This window comes from Aquarana catesbeiana, linkage group LG03 (assembly GCF_042186555.1).
Source record: "Aquarana catesbeiana isolate 2022-GZ linkage group LG03, ASM4218655v1, whole genome shotgun sequence".
NCBI classification, from domain to species: domain Eukaryota; kingdom Metazoa; phylum Chordata; class Amphibia; order Anura; family Ranidae; genus Aquarana; species Aquarana catesbeiana.
In genome coordinates, this window is record NC_133326.1 from 718,292,621 (window position 1) to 718,306,760 (window position 14,140).

At 42.8% G+C, this 14,140-nt stretch overlaps 1 protein-coding gene across 14 annotated transcripts in view; it reads left to right on the plus strand.

The window, feature by feature from the left end:
- The window catches only part of LOC141133709 (uncharacterized), a 351,664-nt gene that overhangs the window by 76,219 nt on the left and 261,305 nt on the right, over nucleotides 1-14,140 (plus strand). For all 14 annotated transcript variants that reach the window (XM_073623213.1, XM_073623211.1, XM_073623215.1 and 11 more), the window contains exon 5: nucleotides 12,634-12,675. In XM_073623213.1, coding sequence (XP_073479314.1) covers nucleotides 12,634-12,675 — 42 coding nt within the window. The remainder of the gene's footprint in view (nucleotides 1-12,633; nucleotides 12,676-14,140) is intronic.

A 14,140-nucleotide genomic window follows, 5' to 3' on the forward strand; every position in this document is an offset into this window, starting at 1 on the left:
AGTGACTACATGAGGTGAATATAGGGCAGGAGACACCATGCTGGGGAGGTTATTGAAGGGCAAATATGTATGAAGGACCTAAAATAATAATTACATAAAAATCCAGCATGCATGAGAACAAAGGGGACATTCACAGCATATTACAATCATGGTAATTAGGGAATGAGGGAAGAAATACAATATATTATCAAACATTCAATACAATAAAATGTGATATAAAAGGATAAAAATCTTACCTTCATATACTCCTTCTGCAGGACCTGGATGATGGCAGAACAGGTCTCTGGGATAATGATACCCAGAGCCTGGGGGGAGATGCCTGTCGAGAACTTCAAGTCCTGCAGGCTTCTCCCTGTGGCCAAATACCGCAAGGTAGCGACCAACCTCTGCTCCGGAGTGATGGCTTGCCTCATGCAGGTATCCTGCCTGCTAATATAGGGGGTCAGCGAAGCCAACAAACGGTGAAATACGGGGTCCGTCATCCTGAGAAAGTTCCTGAAATCATCAGGATTATTCTCACGGATCTCACGGAGCAAAGTCATATGACAGAACTGGTCACGCTGAAGCAACCAATTCTTGGTCCATGAACTCCTCCCCACCCTGTTCATGGACTGGACTTGTGTCAAGGTCAGGACCCCAACACCAAGCCCCCGCACAGCACGAACTCTACAAGGAGTACGCATACGAAACATGGCTAGAAAACGGTCGGCTGCTCAGAACGAAGTAACAGAACGCACTGAAGAACAGCAAGGCCTGTGAAGAGCGACCTGAAAAACAGCAACGAGCGGACAAGATCGCACAGAATACTCCAATACGAACTGACTGCACGCACTGAAGAGCAGATACAAACCCACAAGCACAAACTGAACGGCAGAAAACGATCTGAAAGCCACGAGTCTGAAAAAGCGCGAATCGTCTCTCACCAAACTTTTACTAACACGAGATTAGCAAAAGGAGCGCAAAGGGTGCCGCGCTTGGTTCTGAACTGGCCTTTTCTAGTCTCGTCGTACGTGCTTGACGTCACCGCGTTCTTGGCGATCAGAAATTCCGACAACTTTGTGCGACCGTGTGTAGGCAAAACAAGTTTGAGCCAACATCCGTCGGAAAAAATCCGAGGATTTTGTTGTCGGAATGTCCGAACAAAGTCCGACCGTGTGTACGGGGCATAATGCTAAGAGTGCTAAAACTTGGTCTTCTTAAAGTCCCTAGGCTTGGGCTCTGAGTTATTCCTCTAATTCAGAGAGAAAATCTCAATGAGCCCTACTTGTTTAAAGGCACCTGAGAAGCAATAAAATGCATCCTACTTTACAGATGACTTTCATGCTGGGTGATCAGGGCTGGGAGGACTCATAGTGAACCTAATGAGTTTACCAGAAACACAATGCCAAGAAGCCACAACCTCCCTAAACAGGGAAAGAAAGAGAAGCATCTACCAGAAAAGAAATCAGACAAAGCCAAATGCCAACAGAGTGAGAAGCTAGGGGCCAGTAGTGGAAGACAGGGAATGGCGGAAAGAGAAGGAGCAACATCTACCCTGAGTGCAGTGATCAAGCTTAGAGGGGGAGAGACATCAAGGACACCTTAAAGCATTAAAACCCATCAATCGCAAGAGCAGCCAAGGAGAGAGCTCATAAAAACAAACACTGCTGACCTGGTGCAATTAAAGTGCTTGTAAATCTAATGCCGCATACACACGAGCGGACTTTACGGCAGACTTTGCCCGGCGGACTGGATTTCGTCAGACAATTCGATCGTGTGTGGGCTCCAGCGGACTTTGTTTTCTCAAAAGTTGGACAGACTTAGATTTTAAACATGTTTTAAATCAATCGGTTGAAAACGAGTCCGGTCGAAAAGTCTGCTCGTCTGTATGCTAGTTCGACGGAGAAAAAGCCACGCTAGGACAGCTCTTGGCTACTGGCTATGAACTTCCTTGTTTTAGTCCGGTCGTACGTCATCACGTACGAATTTGACGGACTTTGGTGGATTGTGTGTAGGCAAGTCCGTTCATTCAGAAAGTCCATCGTAAAGTCCGTCGAAAAGTCCGCCGGGCAAAGTCTGCCGTAAAGTCCGACCGTGTGTACAATGAACAATGCATATCCTTCTATAGTGTGTACTTGTCTCAAGAGCACTAAGTGTAATTTCTGTCGTCTGCCGCTGTGCTCCTCTGCTATCAGCTTGAATCACTTCCGACTTCTGACTTATTTTCCTGACACCAAAAGAAAAAAAAATGTAACAGGCAAGGGATTTCCAGCACACAACCTGTGATTGACAGCCTCAGCTCTGTTCCTGAGTGCTGTGCACTGAACTTTGCAGTGTAACTTCAATTTATTGCCCCCTGTTTTCTGAACTCTCAGATAAGCTTCATAAATACGACACGTAGAGAAGAGATGACTGCAGATAAACAGGTACAACCCATGTAGGAGGATTTGTTTCAACTCTTTGTATCACCAGTCATTTTACTGGGTATATGTAAGGCCGCGTACAAACGAGCGGACTTTTCGGCAACAAAAGTCCGATGGCCATTCCGGCGGTCTTTCGTCTGACTTTTGACGGACTTCCCACGGACTTCCCACGGACGTTTGAACGAACGCACTTGCCTACACACGATCACACCAAAGTCCGACGGATTTGTACGTGATGACGTACGACAGGACTAAAGTAAGGAAGTTGATAGCAAGTAGCCAATAGCTGCCCTAGCTTGGGTTTTCGTCCGTCAGACTAGCATACAGACGAGCGGATTTTTCGACCGGACTCGAGTCCGTCGAAAAGATTTAAATCATGTTTCAAATCTAAAGTCCGTCGGATTTTCGACTGGAAAAGTCTGCTGAAGGTCCGATGAGGCCCACACACGATCCAATTATCCGCCGGACTCTGTCCGTCGGACCAGTCCAGTCGAAAAGTACGCTTGTGTGTACGCTGCATAAGGGTTTACAACCACGTTAAAACAAGCCCAGACTAGGCAAACGCAACCAGTGAGGAAAGCAGAAAGCCACCGGAGGACACCCAGTTGTCACTTCTGCCAATTGCAGTTGACAGTCCACTATGTGAGGTCCAAGCTGGAATGCACACCGCCTGCACACATCCAGGCAGTAGGACAAGGGACAATGATGAGGCACCACAGAGAGATGGTCAAGAAAACAAAAGTAGAACAGACCTTATGTAGGCTAACCATAAGAGAAACCTGTATAGGAGGGAGCCAAGAACCCCAAAAAATGCTATCGAAACATCTGGAAGACTGAGTATACCCTAAGAGAACCAGTCCTTTACACCAGGCAATGAAAGTATTTGGCACTCGGGTATTCATATCAGAATGATTTACCTCCGACATGGAATCTTCTTCCTAGGAGCATTTGAACCTAGTGAGGAGGGACTGTCTGGAGTGAGGGAAGTGAGAAGAACACTGGGGGGATTTGGGGCTGGATTTTATGCTATTCTAAGTGATTGTCCTAGTGGGACAGGGGGTGGGGTTGACCCACATGTATACTGACATGAGAAGAGCCAGGAAGAAGGTTATGTGGGGAGAAGGATGGATGAACTCGGCACAGACAGTAATTAGACACTTGCAGGACAAGAGAGGACTATGAGGTGCAAGGAGGGTAGGGCAGGGCTAGAGAACTGACTCTTGGTAATGAATAAGCACACCTGTTAGTGTGTGAAACACGTCTACCATTTGAACTGTTTGTAACATTTGGGATGTTCGTTCATTAAATAAGAATTTTGATGGATCTTGGAGTGCAGCCATTTCTTCAGTGTAGAACTGACTCTTCCTCGAGTAGTCAGATTTACTAGCAAAATCGAAGGCACAATTCAGGTAAATAAATATTAATAAATTTAAATTTAAGAAAAAACATAATAAGGATTTTGCTGTGCTTTTACTGCATTTTTTGGCAAAGAGGCTGACAAGCACTTAGACAGCTTATAGAAGTGATCGGGTGGCTTAGTAAATAGGTTAAAAATGGGGAAGTCACATAAAACGTGACTTTTGTTTTAGGCAGTAAGAACCCGAAAGTATCTGCTGAGGGGAAATGCCTGAACTTCTCCTTCAGAGGCAGCTAATCACAGTGGTCACATGATCAGACAGATCACCCCCCCCCCCCCCACCCCCAACCCCAGTCTTAATGGCCCCAATAAAGGGACATCAGGGCAAGAAGGAGTTAAAAACTATGTCCAATGCAATGCAGCTTTTTTTAAATTGTGAAGTTTCAGCAGAGAGAAAAGAAGGCTAATCTTGAAAGTGCTGGATGGTGGATGATGATGGATCCAAACATTCACCCCAAGATTCAACCAGAGATGGGAAAGTAACTTCAATGTTTCTTTTCAAAATTTAAGATTCACTGTCTACATAATAAATAAAGTCACAATGGATGGGTGAAACCTGTTTAATCTTTGGAGTGATATTTTTGGGCGAATATTTATTAGGAGAATTGCTCAGTAATTCTTAAGTGATCAAGAGAAGCCAACACCCTTCAGGGAAATTGCCTCCATCCTTTAGGGCAAAAATATGAAAAAATATGGAAAAATTAGGAAAGATATGAATGCCTAACATTTACAACATTGAGGTTATTTAATATATGTACCTCAAAGTATAAATTAAAATAACTCTAAAATAAGTGGTTTATTTAGTAGTCAATATTCCAAAAAAATATATTTAGGTCTGGTATGGATTTAAGGGGAACCCCCCACGCCAAAATAGTTTTTATTTAAACGGCATAGGGTCCTCCCCAAAATCCATACCAGACCCTTATCTGAGCATGCAGCCTGGCATGCCAGGAAAGGGAGGGGCGAACCATACCAGGCCACGTGCCCTTAACATGGGGGTGCTTTGGGACACCCCAAAGCACCTTGTCCCATGTTGATGGGGATAAGGACCTCTTCGCCACAACCCTGGGCGGTAGTTGTGGGGGTCTGCAGGCAGGGGGCTTATCAGAATCTGAATGATCCCCCAGATCCCGCCCCCCCTATGTGAATGCGTATGGGGTACATTGTACTACTACTCATTCACCAAAAAAAGTGTCAAAAAGAAATAAAACAAACACACACACCGTTATTGACAATTCTGTTATTAAAAATAAAAAAAACAATGTCCCCCAATGTAGATCCATTGTCAATCACAACACCCACCGCACCGCCAAACCCAAAAAAAGAAAAAAAAAAGCTCCGCCCATGACGAAGGCTGACCACCACAGGCGCGATCATGGAGGACGTCTATAGACATGCTCCTGGCAAAGCTGTGCTGTAGCTGTCATTCAGTTATAGCACGGGGAAAGGGGTTAAAAATTATATGTATACAAAAACTTTTTTGCACTGATACATGTCCCCCCAGGGAAGTACCTTGGCCCCCATACCTTTTTATGGCCAATAACTTGCATACAAGCCTTAAAAATCAGGACTTTTTTGATTTTTCGAGTTCGGGTAACAAAAACTTTTATAGGGTTCTGGGTTCAGGTACAACATTTTTCCACGTTTGGGGGTTCTGGTGTCGAATCGAACCCGGGGGGGTTTGGCCCGTCAATATGTAGCAGGTCAGGCTGGTATCTCAATCACATATTGGGCAGTCTCCAGCCAGTGATACATCCTTGACACACAGCAGTCCATGGATATGATCCATTGTAAAACGTTTAGTTAAAACCTTCCAGGTATGGAAACTTTATATAATTACATTGTTCAATCTTAGATAAATGAAATTATGCATATAACATGTCTGTGGGATCTCTGTGGAAGACATTAATCACTGTATAAGGCATCCCTACTCCAGTAACCTCCACTAGTTTTCCGGTTCCGTGCTGATTGGCTGCCCTGGAGCATTGCAAACACAGAAGGTTGACCACTCAGCACAGGTGTCATTCAGAGAATGTTTTGTCAATCATGGCAAAGTGTTCTCTGACTAGACAAGGTGGAGAGATGGGGTATTGACATCTTACTTTCCACCTCATCCAATCAGGGAAGGCTTCTTAAGATTTCTTCTTTTTTTTAAAAACGTATAAAATGAAAAAAATGAGGATTTTAAACAACATGTAACTAAAAAAATAGAAAAATAAATGTGGCGCTGTGACAGACTCACCCGGGACAGAGGCTTTTGGAGGGGACTGAATGCCAACCTCTTGCCTACCGAATATAGGCCCTGGCATTTGGGGGAACTGTGCTCTTTGTGAGCTTTATGCCTGGGGACCCTTGAGGTGGTGTTATTTTGGATTCAGGTCCATATCCCCCCAAGACACACAGACTCTGGGAACCCTTTATATGATAATGTGTTTATTGTAAATAAGGCTAGTGTGGGCTCTAAGAGTATTTCACCCTGTTATTTGGTATTGCTATAATCTTTTTTTTGTTACATTTTTGAGAGACTGTTTTCTTGGACTTGCCCAAAGACTATTCTTGGCTGTTAATTATGAACAATACATGATCCTTTGAAAGAGTTGATCACATTGACCTGCGGAGATGGACTGTCTGGTCACCTAGGCTGCCTGAAGTGCTGTGTTAATTAACATGTTAATTATATAACTGTCTTTTAAGTTGTTGCTAGAGGGGAAGGGGGGAGTCTCCATGAGCCAGCCCTACCTCATTATCTAACCCCTTGTGTTCAAAGTGTATAAAAAGGCTGTATTCTGTCCAATAAATGATTCAAGATTCTACAAGCTATTTTCGGCTAGACTTGTATTCAATGCAGCTATAATAATATATCTCTCTGATGGTCAGATTGGAGGAAGCAGTATTACTGATGGAAGCACTCCGCAGAGTGTGGGATAGGATCCGTCACAGGCGCTAAATCAAAACAATAAATAATGATAATTTATCCAAATATATATACAGTTGCAATAAAAAGTATGTGAACCCTTTTGGAATGCTGTGGATTTCTGCACAAATAGGTCATAAAATGTGATCCGATCTTCATCTAAGTCACAACTAAACATTCACAGTGCAGGTGGAAAAAGTATGTGAACCCCTAGACTAATGAGATCTCCAAGAGCTAATTGGAGTGAGGTGTCAGCCAACTGGAGTCCAATCAATGAGATGAGATTGGAGGTGTTGGTTACAGCTGCCCTGCCCTATAAAAACACACACCAGTTCTGGGTTTGCTTTTCACAAGAAGCATTGCCTGATGTGAATGATGCCTCACACAAAAGAGCTCTCAGAAGACCTACGATTAAGATTTGTTGACTTGAATAAAGCTGGAAAGGGTTATAAAAGTATCTCCAAAATCCTTGCTGTTCATCAGTCCACAGTAAGATAAATTGTCTATAAATGGAGAAAGTTCAGCACTGCTACTCTCCCTTGGAGTGGGCGTCCTGTAAAGATGACTGCAAGAGCACAGCGCAGACTGCCAAATGAGATGAAGAAGAATCCTAGAGTGTCAGCTAAAGACTTACAAAAGTCTCTGGCATATGCTAACATCCCTGTTAGCGAATCTACGATACGTAAAACACTAAACAAGAATGGATTTCATGGGAGGATACCACAGAGGAAGCCACGGCTGTCCAAAAAAAACATTGCTGCACGTTTACAGTTTGCACAAGAGCACCTGGATGTTCCACAGCAGTACTGGCAAAATATTCTGTGGACAGATGAAACCAAAGTTGTTTGGAAGAAACACACAACACTATGTGTGGAGAAAATGAGGCACTGCACACCAACATCAAAACCTCATCCCAACTGTGAAGTATGGTGGTGGGGGCATCATGGTTTGGGGCTGCTTTGCTGCATCAGGGCCTGGACGGATTGCTATCATTGAAGGAAAAATGAATTCCCAAGTTTATCAAGACATTTTGCAGGAGAACTTAAGGCCATCTGTCCACCAGCTGAAGCTCAACAGAAGATGGGTGTTGCAACAGGACAACGACCTAAAGCATAGAAGTAAATCAACAACAGAATGGCTTAAACAGAAGAAAATACACCTTCTGGAGTGACCCAGTCAGAGTCCTGACCTCAACCCGAATGAGATGCTGTGGCATGACCTCAAGAAAGCGATTCACACCAGACATCCCAAGAATATTGCTGAACTGAAACAGTTCTATAAAGAGGAATGGTCAAGAATTACTCCTGACCGTTGTGCACATCTGATCTGCAACTACAGGAAACGTTTGGTTGAAGTTATTGCTGCCAAAGGAGGTTCAACCAGTTATTAAATCCAAGAGTTCACATACTTTTTCCACCTGCACTGTGAATGTTTACATGGTGTGTTCAATAAAAACATGGTAACATTTAATTCTTTGTGTGTTATTAGTTTAAGCAGACTGTGATTGTCTATTGTTGTGACTTAGATGAAGATCAGATCACAATTTATGACCAATTTGTGCAGAAATCCATATCATTCAAAAAGGGTTCACATACTTTTTATTGCAACTGTATGTGCAAAATAAGCGTTAAAAAATACCAAGTGTATGTGCAAAAAACTGTGAATCAATATAAAAAAGAAGGCCCAAAGAAGCATGGGTTGCCGGCAGGATCTGGATGGGTCCAGAAGAGAGTCACCTTGTGAGGATTGCCAGAGCGTGGTGGTGCACAGGCGGCCAGGAACTCCCTGCTGTGCTTGGAATAAACTGTGCTTCAGAGGACAGCAGTGAACGCCTGGATGAGGGTCAAACACAGGATGGCAAGAAGCAAGAACCAATCCGTGAAGTGAGCTAAGGTCATAAAATGGTAATCAAGCAGAAGCAAGGTCCATATAGCAAGCCGGGGTCATGCAAGGGTAATCAGGCAGAGGCAAAGTCCATATAGCAAGCCGGGGTCATGCACAGATAATCAGGGAGAGGCAAAGTCCATATAACAAGCCTGGGTCATGCACGGGTAATCAGGCAGAAGGAAGGTCAAGGAGCAAGCCAGTGGATGAGCCAGGGGAGGAGGTCAACAGGTCTGGAACGGCCGGGTCAAGAACAGGAGATCCAAGGAATAACACAGAGGTTCAGGGATACAGGAAGCAGACGACAATCCAGCAACTTGGATCAGACAGAGGCAGCCTTTTATAGGCCAGCAGGGGGATCCCTCTGTCACATGATGCGCCTATGGCGCCCATTTCTTCTATTGGCAAGATTGCCAATACTTCCACAGCCATTTCCCTGACAATCCCTTTTAGACAACAGTGAGATTATTATAGATTTATTGAGATTCATTGCATGACAACGGGCCTGTGCCTGTAGCCTAAGCTGAAGAAACTGTAAAAATCTTTATTTTGGGATCCCATATTCATTACTTAATTGTGTAAAAGTTTTTAAGACATCATGATGAAATAGTTGGAATATATACCACAACCCTTTAGTCTTCCATAAATCCAACCCTTCCAATTTCCATAATTCTCCATAGCTGGAATTTTTCCACAATGGGGTAAATAACGTATAACATTAACCCTTGTAATGTTTTTAATTTCCTGCCACCTTTTATCAAAGAATTTACCAATTAAATGTACAATTTAAGAAACCCTTATCCGTAACAGGTTTCCCGTCTCCAATAAAGATATTAATGGATAATCATCATAAACAGATAGTAACAGACCCTGTATTGGATCAGAGTCTGTCATTTCCGTCCATCCAAAAAAATGCTGTAGTTACGAAGCTAAGAAATAACTTTTGGTATGGGGGATAGCAAGTCCCCCTGCATCTTTAGCTAGCATTAATGTGGTCAATTTAATACAAAGTTGTTTTTTGCGCCAGATAAGTTCTTGAAAAAGAGAGTCTATCTTCTTTAACCAGGATGTAATCCATATGGGGAAATTATGGAGTATATAAAGTAATTGCAGGGTCCATATAATTTTGATAAGGTTGACTCTACCTATCACTGTCAATGGAATTTTACACCAACTACAGCATTTACAGTATCTCACAAAAGTGAGTACACCCCTCACATTTTTGTAAATATGTTATTATATCTTTTCATGTGACAACACTGAAGAAATGACACTTTGCTACAATGTAAAGTAGTGAATGTACAGCTTGTATAACAGTGTAAATTTGCTGTCCCCTCAAAATAACTCAACACACAGCCATTAATGTCTAAACCGCTGGCAACAAAAGTGAGTACACCCCTAAGTGAAAATTTCCAAATTGGGCCCAAAGTGTCAATATTTTGTGTGGTCACAATTTTTTTTCAGCCCTGCCTTAACCCTCTTGGGCATGGAGTTCACCAGAGCTTCACAGGTTGCCACTGGAGTTCTCTTTCTCTCCTCCATGATGACATCACGGAGCTGGTGGTTGTTAGAGACCTTCGCTCCTCCACCTTCTGTTTGAGGATGCCCCACAGATGCTCAAAAGGGTTTAGGTCTGGAGACATGCTTGGCCAGTCCATCACCTTTACCTTCAGCTTCTTTAGCATGGCAGAGATCATCTTGGAGGTGTGTTTGGGATTGTTATCATGCTGAAATACTGCTCTGCGGCTCAGTCTCTGAAGAGAGGGGATCATGCTCTGCTTCAGTATGTCACAGTACATATTGGCATTCATAGTTCCCTCAATGAACTGTAGCTCCCCAGTGCCGGCGGCACTCATGCAGCCCAAGACCATGATACCCTCACCACCGTGCTTGACTGTAGGCAAGACACACTTGTCTTTGTACTCCTCACCTGGTTGGCGCCACACACGCTTGACACGCTTTAATTAGACCACAAGACATGGTCCCAGTAATCCATGTCCTTAGTCTGCTTGTTTTCGGCAAACTGTTTGTGGGCTTTCTTGTGCATCATCTTTAGAAGAGGCTTCCTTCTGGGATGACAGCCATGCAGACCAGTTTGATGCAGTGTGCGGTGTATGGTCTGAGCACTGACAAGCTGACCACCCACCCCTTCAACCTCTGCAGCAATGCTGGCAGCACTCATACATCTATTTTCCAAGACAACCTCTGGATATGACGCTGAGCACGTGCACTCAACATCTTTGGTTGACCATGGCGAGGCCTGTTTTGAGTGGAACCTGTCCTGTTAAACCACTGTACGGTCTTGGCCACAGTGCTACAGCTCAGTTTTGGGGTCTTGGCAATTTTCTTATAGCCTAGGCCATCTTTAGGTAGAGCAGCAATTCTTTTTTTCAGATCCTTAGAAACTTCTTTGCCATGAGGTGCCATATTGAACTTCCAGTGACCAGTATGAGAGAGTGAGAGCGATAACACCAAATTTAACACACCTGCTCCCCATTCACATCTGAGACCTTGTAACAGTAACAAGTCACATGACACTGGGGAGGGAAATGGTTAATTTGGACATTTTCACTTAGGGGTGTACTCAGTTTTGTTGCCAGCGGTTTATACATTAATGGCTGTGTGTTGAGTTTTTTTGAGGGGTCATCAAATTTACATTGTTATACAAGCTGTACACTCACTACTTTACATTGCAGCAAAGTGGCATTTCTTTAGTGTTGTGAAAAATATACAATAAAATATTTACAAAAATATAAGGGGGGGGGAGTACTCACTTTTGTGAGATATTGTATCTGTAAATTTAACTAATAATGGCTTGAGATTCAAATTAATATAGCCATTTACATTTCGGGATACCTCTACTCCCAAGCATTTAACTGTATGCTTGATTTGGATTTGGGAAGCTGAATCTGGTAAGGATGTTTGCAGCTCATCCAGTGGTAGCAATATTGATTTTTCCCAATTAATCTGAAACCCCCCCCCCAAAAAAACAAATGTAGAAATAAGATTAATAAGTTCTAATAATGAATTTGAGGTATTCCACCAAAAAATTAGAGCATCAACTGCATATAGGGTTATTTTATCCTCTTAACCAGCACAAGAAACCCAATAGTTCCAAATGTTTGTCTAATAGCAAGAGTCAAAGAGTCTATAGCAATGGTGAACAACAATAGGGACAGGGGACAACCCTGTCTGGTTCCTCTGGACAATGAAAATGGTCTATTTAAAAGGCAATTACATTTCAGTAGAAAGTGCAGCAGACATAATTCTGTAGAGGGGGATCCTACATACATAATTCTGTGGAGGAGGAGGTAGTGGAAGTAGATCCTGCATACATAATTCTGTGGAGGAGGAGGTAGTGGAAGGAGATCCTGCATACAATGTCTATGGTAAACATGAATAATATTCAAAACATTTTGTCCATTTGCCTGACTATATCTTTAGGTGTCTAAACATCATGAAAATCAAGTGTTGTGAATTGTTTTTTCTTCTCAGATAAAAGTATTGAAGACACAATTTCACAACTGAAGAGTAATAGTAAGTATTTATTGCCTATGTCTTTAACTTAATTAAATTGTATAATTTGATTTCCTAAATACAAAGAAGTGAAGTCTAGTGAAAACTACAGGAGACATAATTCTGTGGAGGAGAAGGTAGTGGAAGGAGGTCCTACATACATAATTCTGTGGAGGAGGAGGGTAGTGGAAGGAAACCCTACATACATAATTCTGTAGAGGAGGAGGGTAGTGGAAGGAAACCCTACATACATAATTCTGTGGAGGAGGAGGTAGTGGAAGGAGATCCTGCATACATAATTCTGTGGAGGAGGAGGTAGTGGAAGGAGATCCTGCATACATAATTCTGTGGAAGAGGAGGGTAGTGGAAGGAGATCCTGCATACAATGTCTATGGTAAACATGAATAATATTCAAAACATTTTGTCCATTTGCCTGACTATATCTTTAGGTGTCTAAACATCATGAAAATCAAGTGTTGTGAATTGTTTTTTCTTCTCAGATAAAAGTATTGAAGACACAATTTCACAACTGAAGAGTAATAGTAAGTATTTATTGCCTATGTCTTTAACTTAATTAAATTGTATAATTCGATTTCCTAAATACAAAGAAGTAAAGTCTAGTGAAAAATACAGGAGACATAATTCTGTGGAGGAGAAGGTAGTGGAAGGAGGTCCTACATACATAATTCTGTGGAGGAGGAGGTAGTGGAAGGAAACCCTACATACATAATTCTGTAGAGGAGGAGGGTAGTGGAAGGAAACCCTACATACATAATTCTGTGGAGGAGGAGGTAGTGGAAGGAGATCCTGCATACATAATTCTGTGGAAGAGGAGGGTAGTAGAAGGAGATCCTACATACATAATTCTGTGGAAGAGGAGGAGGGTAGTAGAAGGAGATCCTACATACATAATTCTGTGGAGGAGGAGGAGGGTAGTAGAAGGAGATCCTGCATCCATAATTCTGTGGAAGAGGAGGTAGTGGAAGGAGATCTTGCATACATAATTCTGTGGAGGAGGAAGTAGTGGAAGGAGATCCTGCATACATAATTCTGTAAAGGAGGATGGTAAAATGTCTGCAGTAAAGATTATCAATATTTGGTCACTTTTGTCCAATCTGCTCCTGATATCTTCAGGATTGTAAATGTTTGTTCAAGTGAGTCCTCAATCTTTAAGGAAAAATCACATACTGTATAAATATTTTCTTTTTCATTATTAGATAAAAAAATTGAAGAGGAAATTTCACAACTGAATGGTAATAAATAGTAAATGCCTAATGCTCCCGATTTGTTGGCTATTCAGTGCTGTAATTAGTTCTCCTGAATACATAGAAATGCAGTAATGCAAGAGATAGAAGAGGTAGTGGAAGGAGATCCTGCATACATAATTCTGTGGAGGAGGTAGGAGAAGGAGATCTTGCATACATAATTCTGTGGTGGAGGAAGGTAGTGGAAATAGACCCTGCATACATATGTAGCCAAGCCCCGGGGCCCCTGAAGCCCAATGGTGACCTCCTGGGTTAAAGAAAGCTGACACTCTTCTGTGTAGATTGGGTCACAAGGCATGGTGAGTGTAATGCAAGGTAGATTGATGGGCGGCAGACACTACTTGAATGCAGACACTGTGGGAGAGAGGGTTAAGGCCAGGACACCCTTTAGTAGATGCAATTTTAATTGGCAGACTCAGAGACTTCCATAGGCAGACAGCCATGCAGGGAAAGGCATCCAGCTAGACACCACGTCTGCATGAGTAGGACCACTGTCTCCTATGGCAACAATCTTGTAACAGTTTCTAACATGGTTGCAATTAACTCCTCCACTTCTTCTACAACCTCCTATTGCAGAACTTCACTCAGCTGAGCTCCCAGTCTTTCACTAGACTAACAGATCCACTAGCCACTGAATCTCCTCAGCTCTTCCAATCTTCTCACTCAGTATCCTCCTCAAGCGTCACCCCCACATCCCTGCTGGGTCCCTAGCTTGGCACTCACAGATACTCCTCAAGCGTCA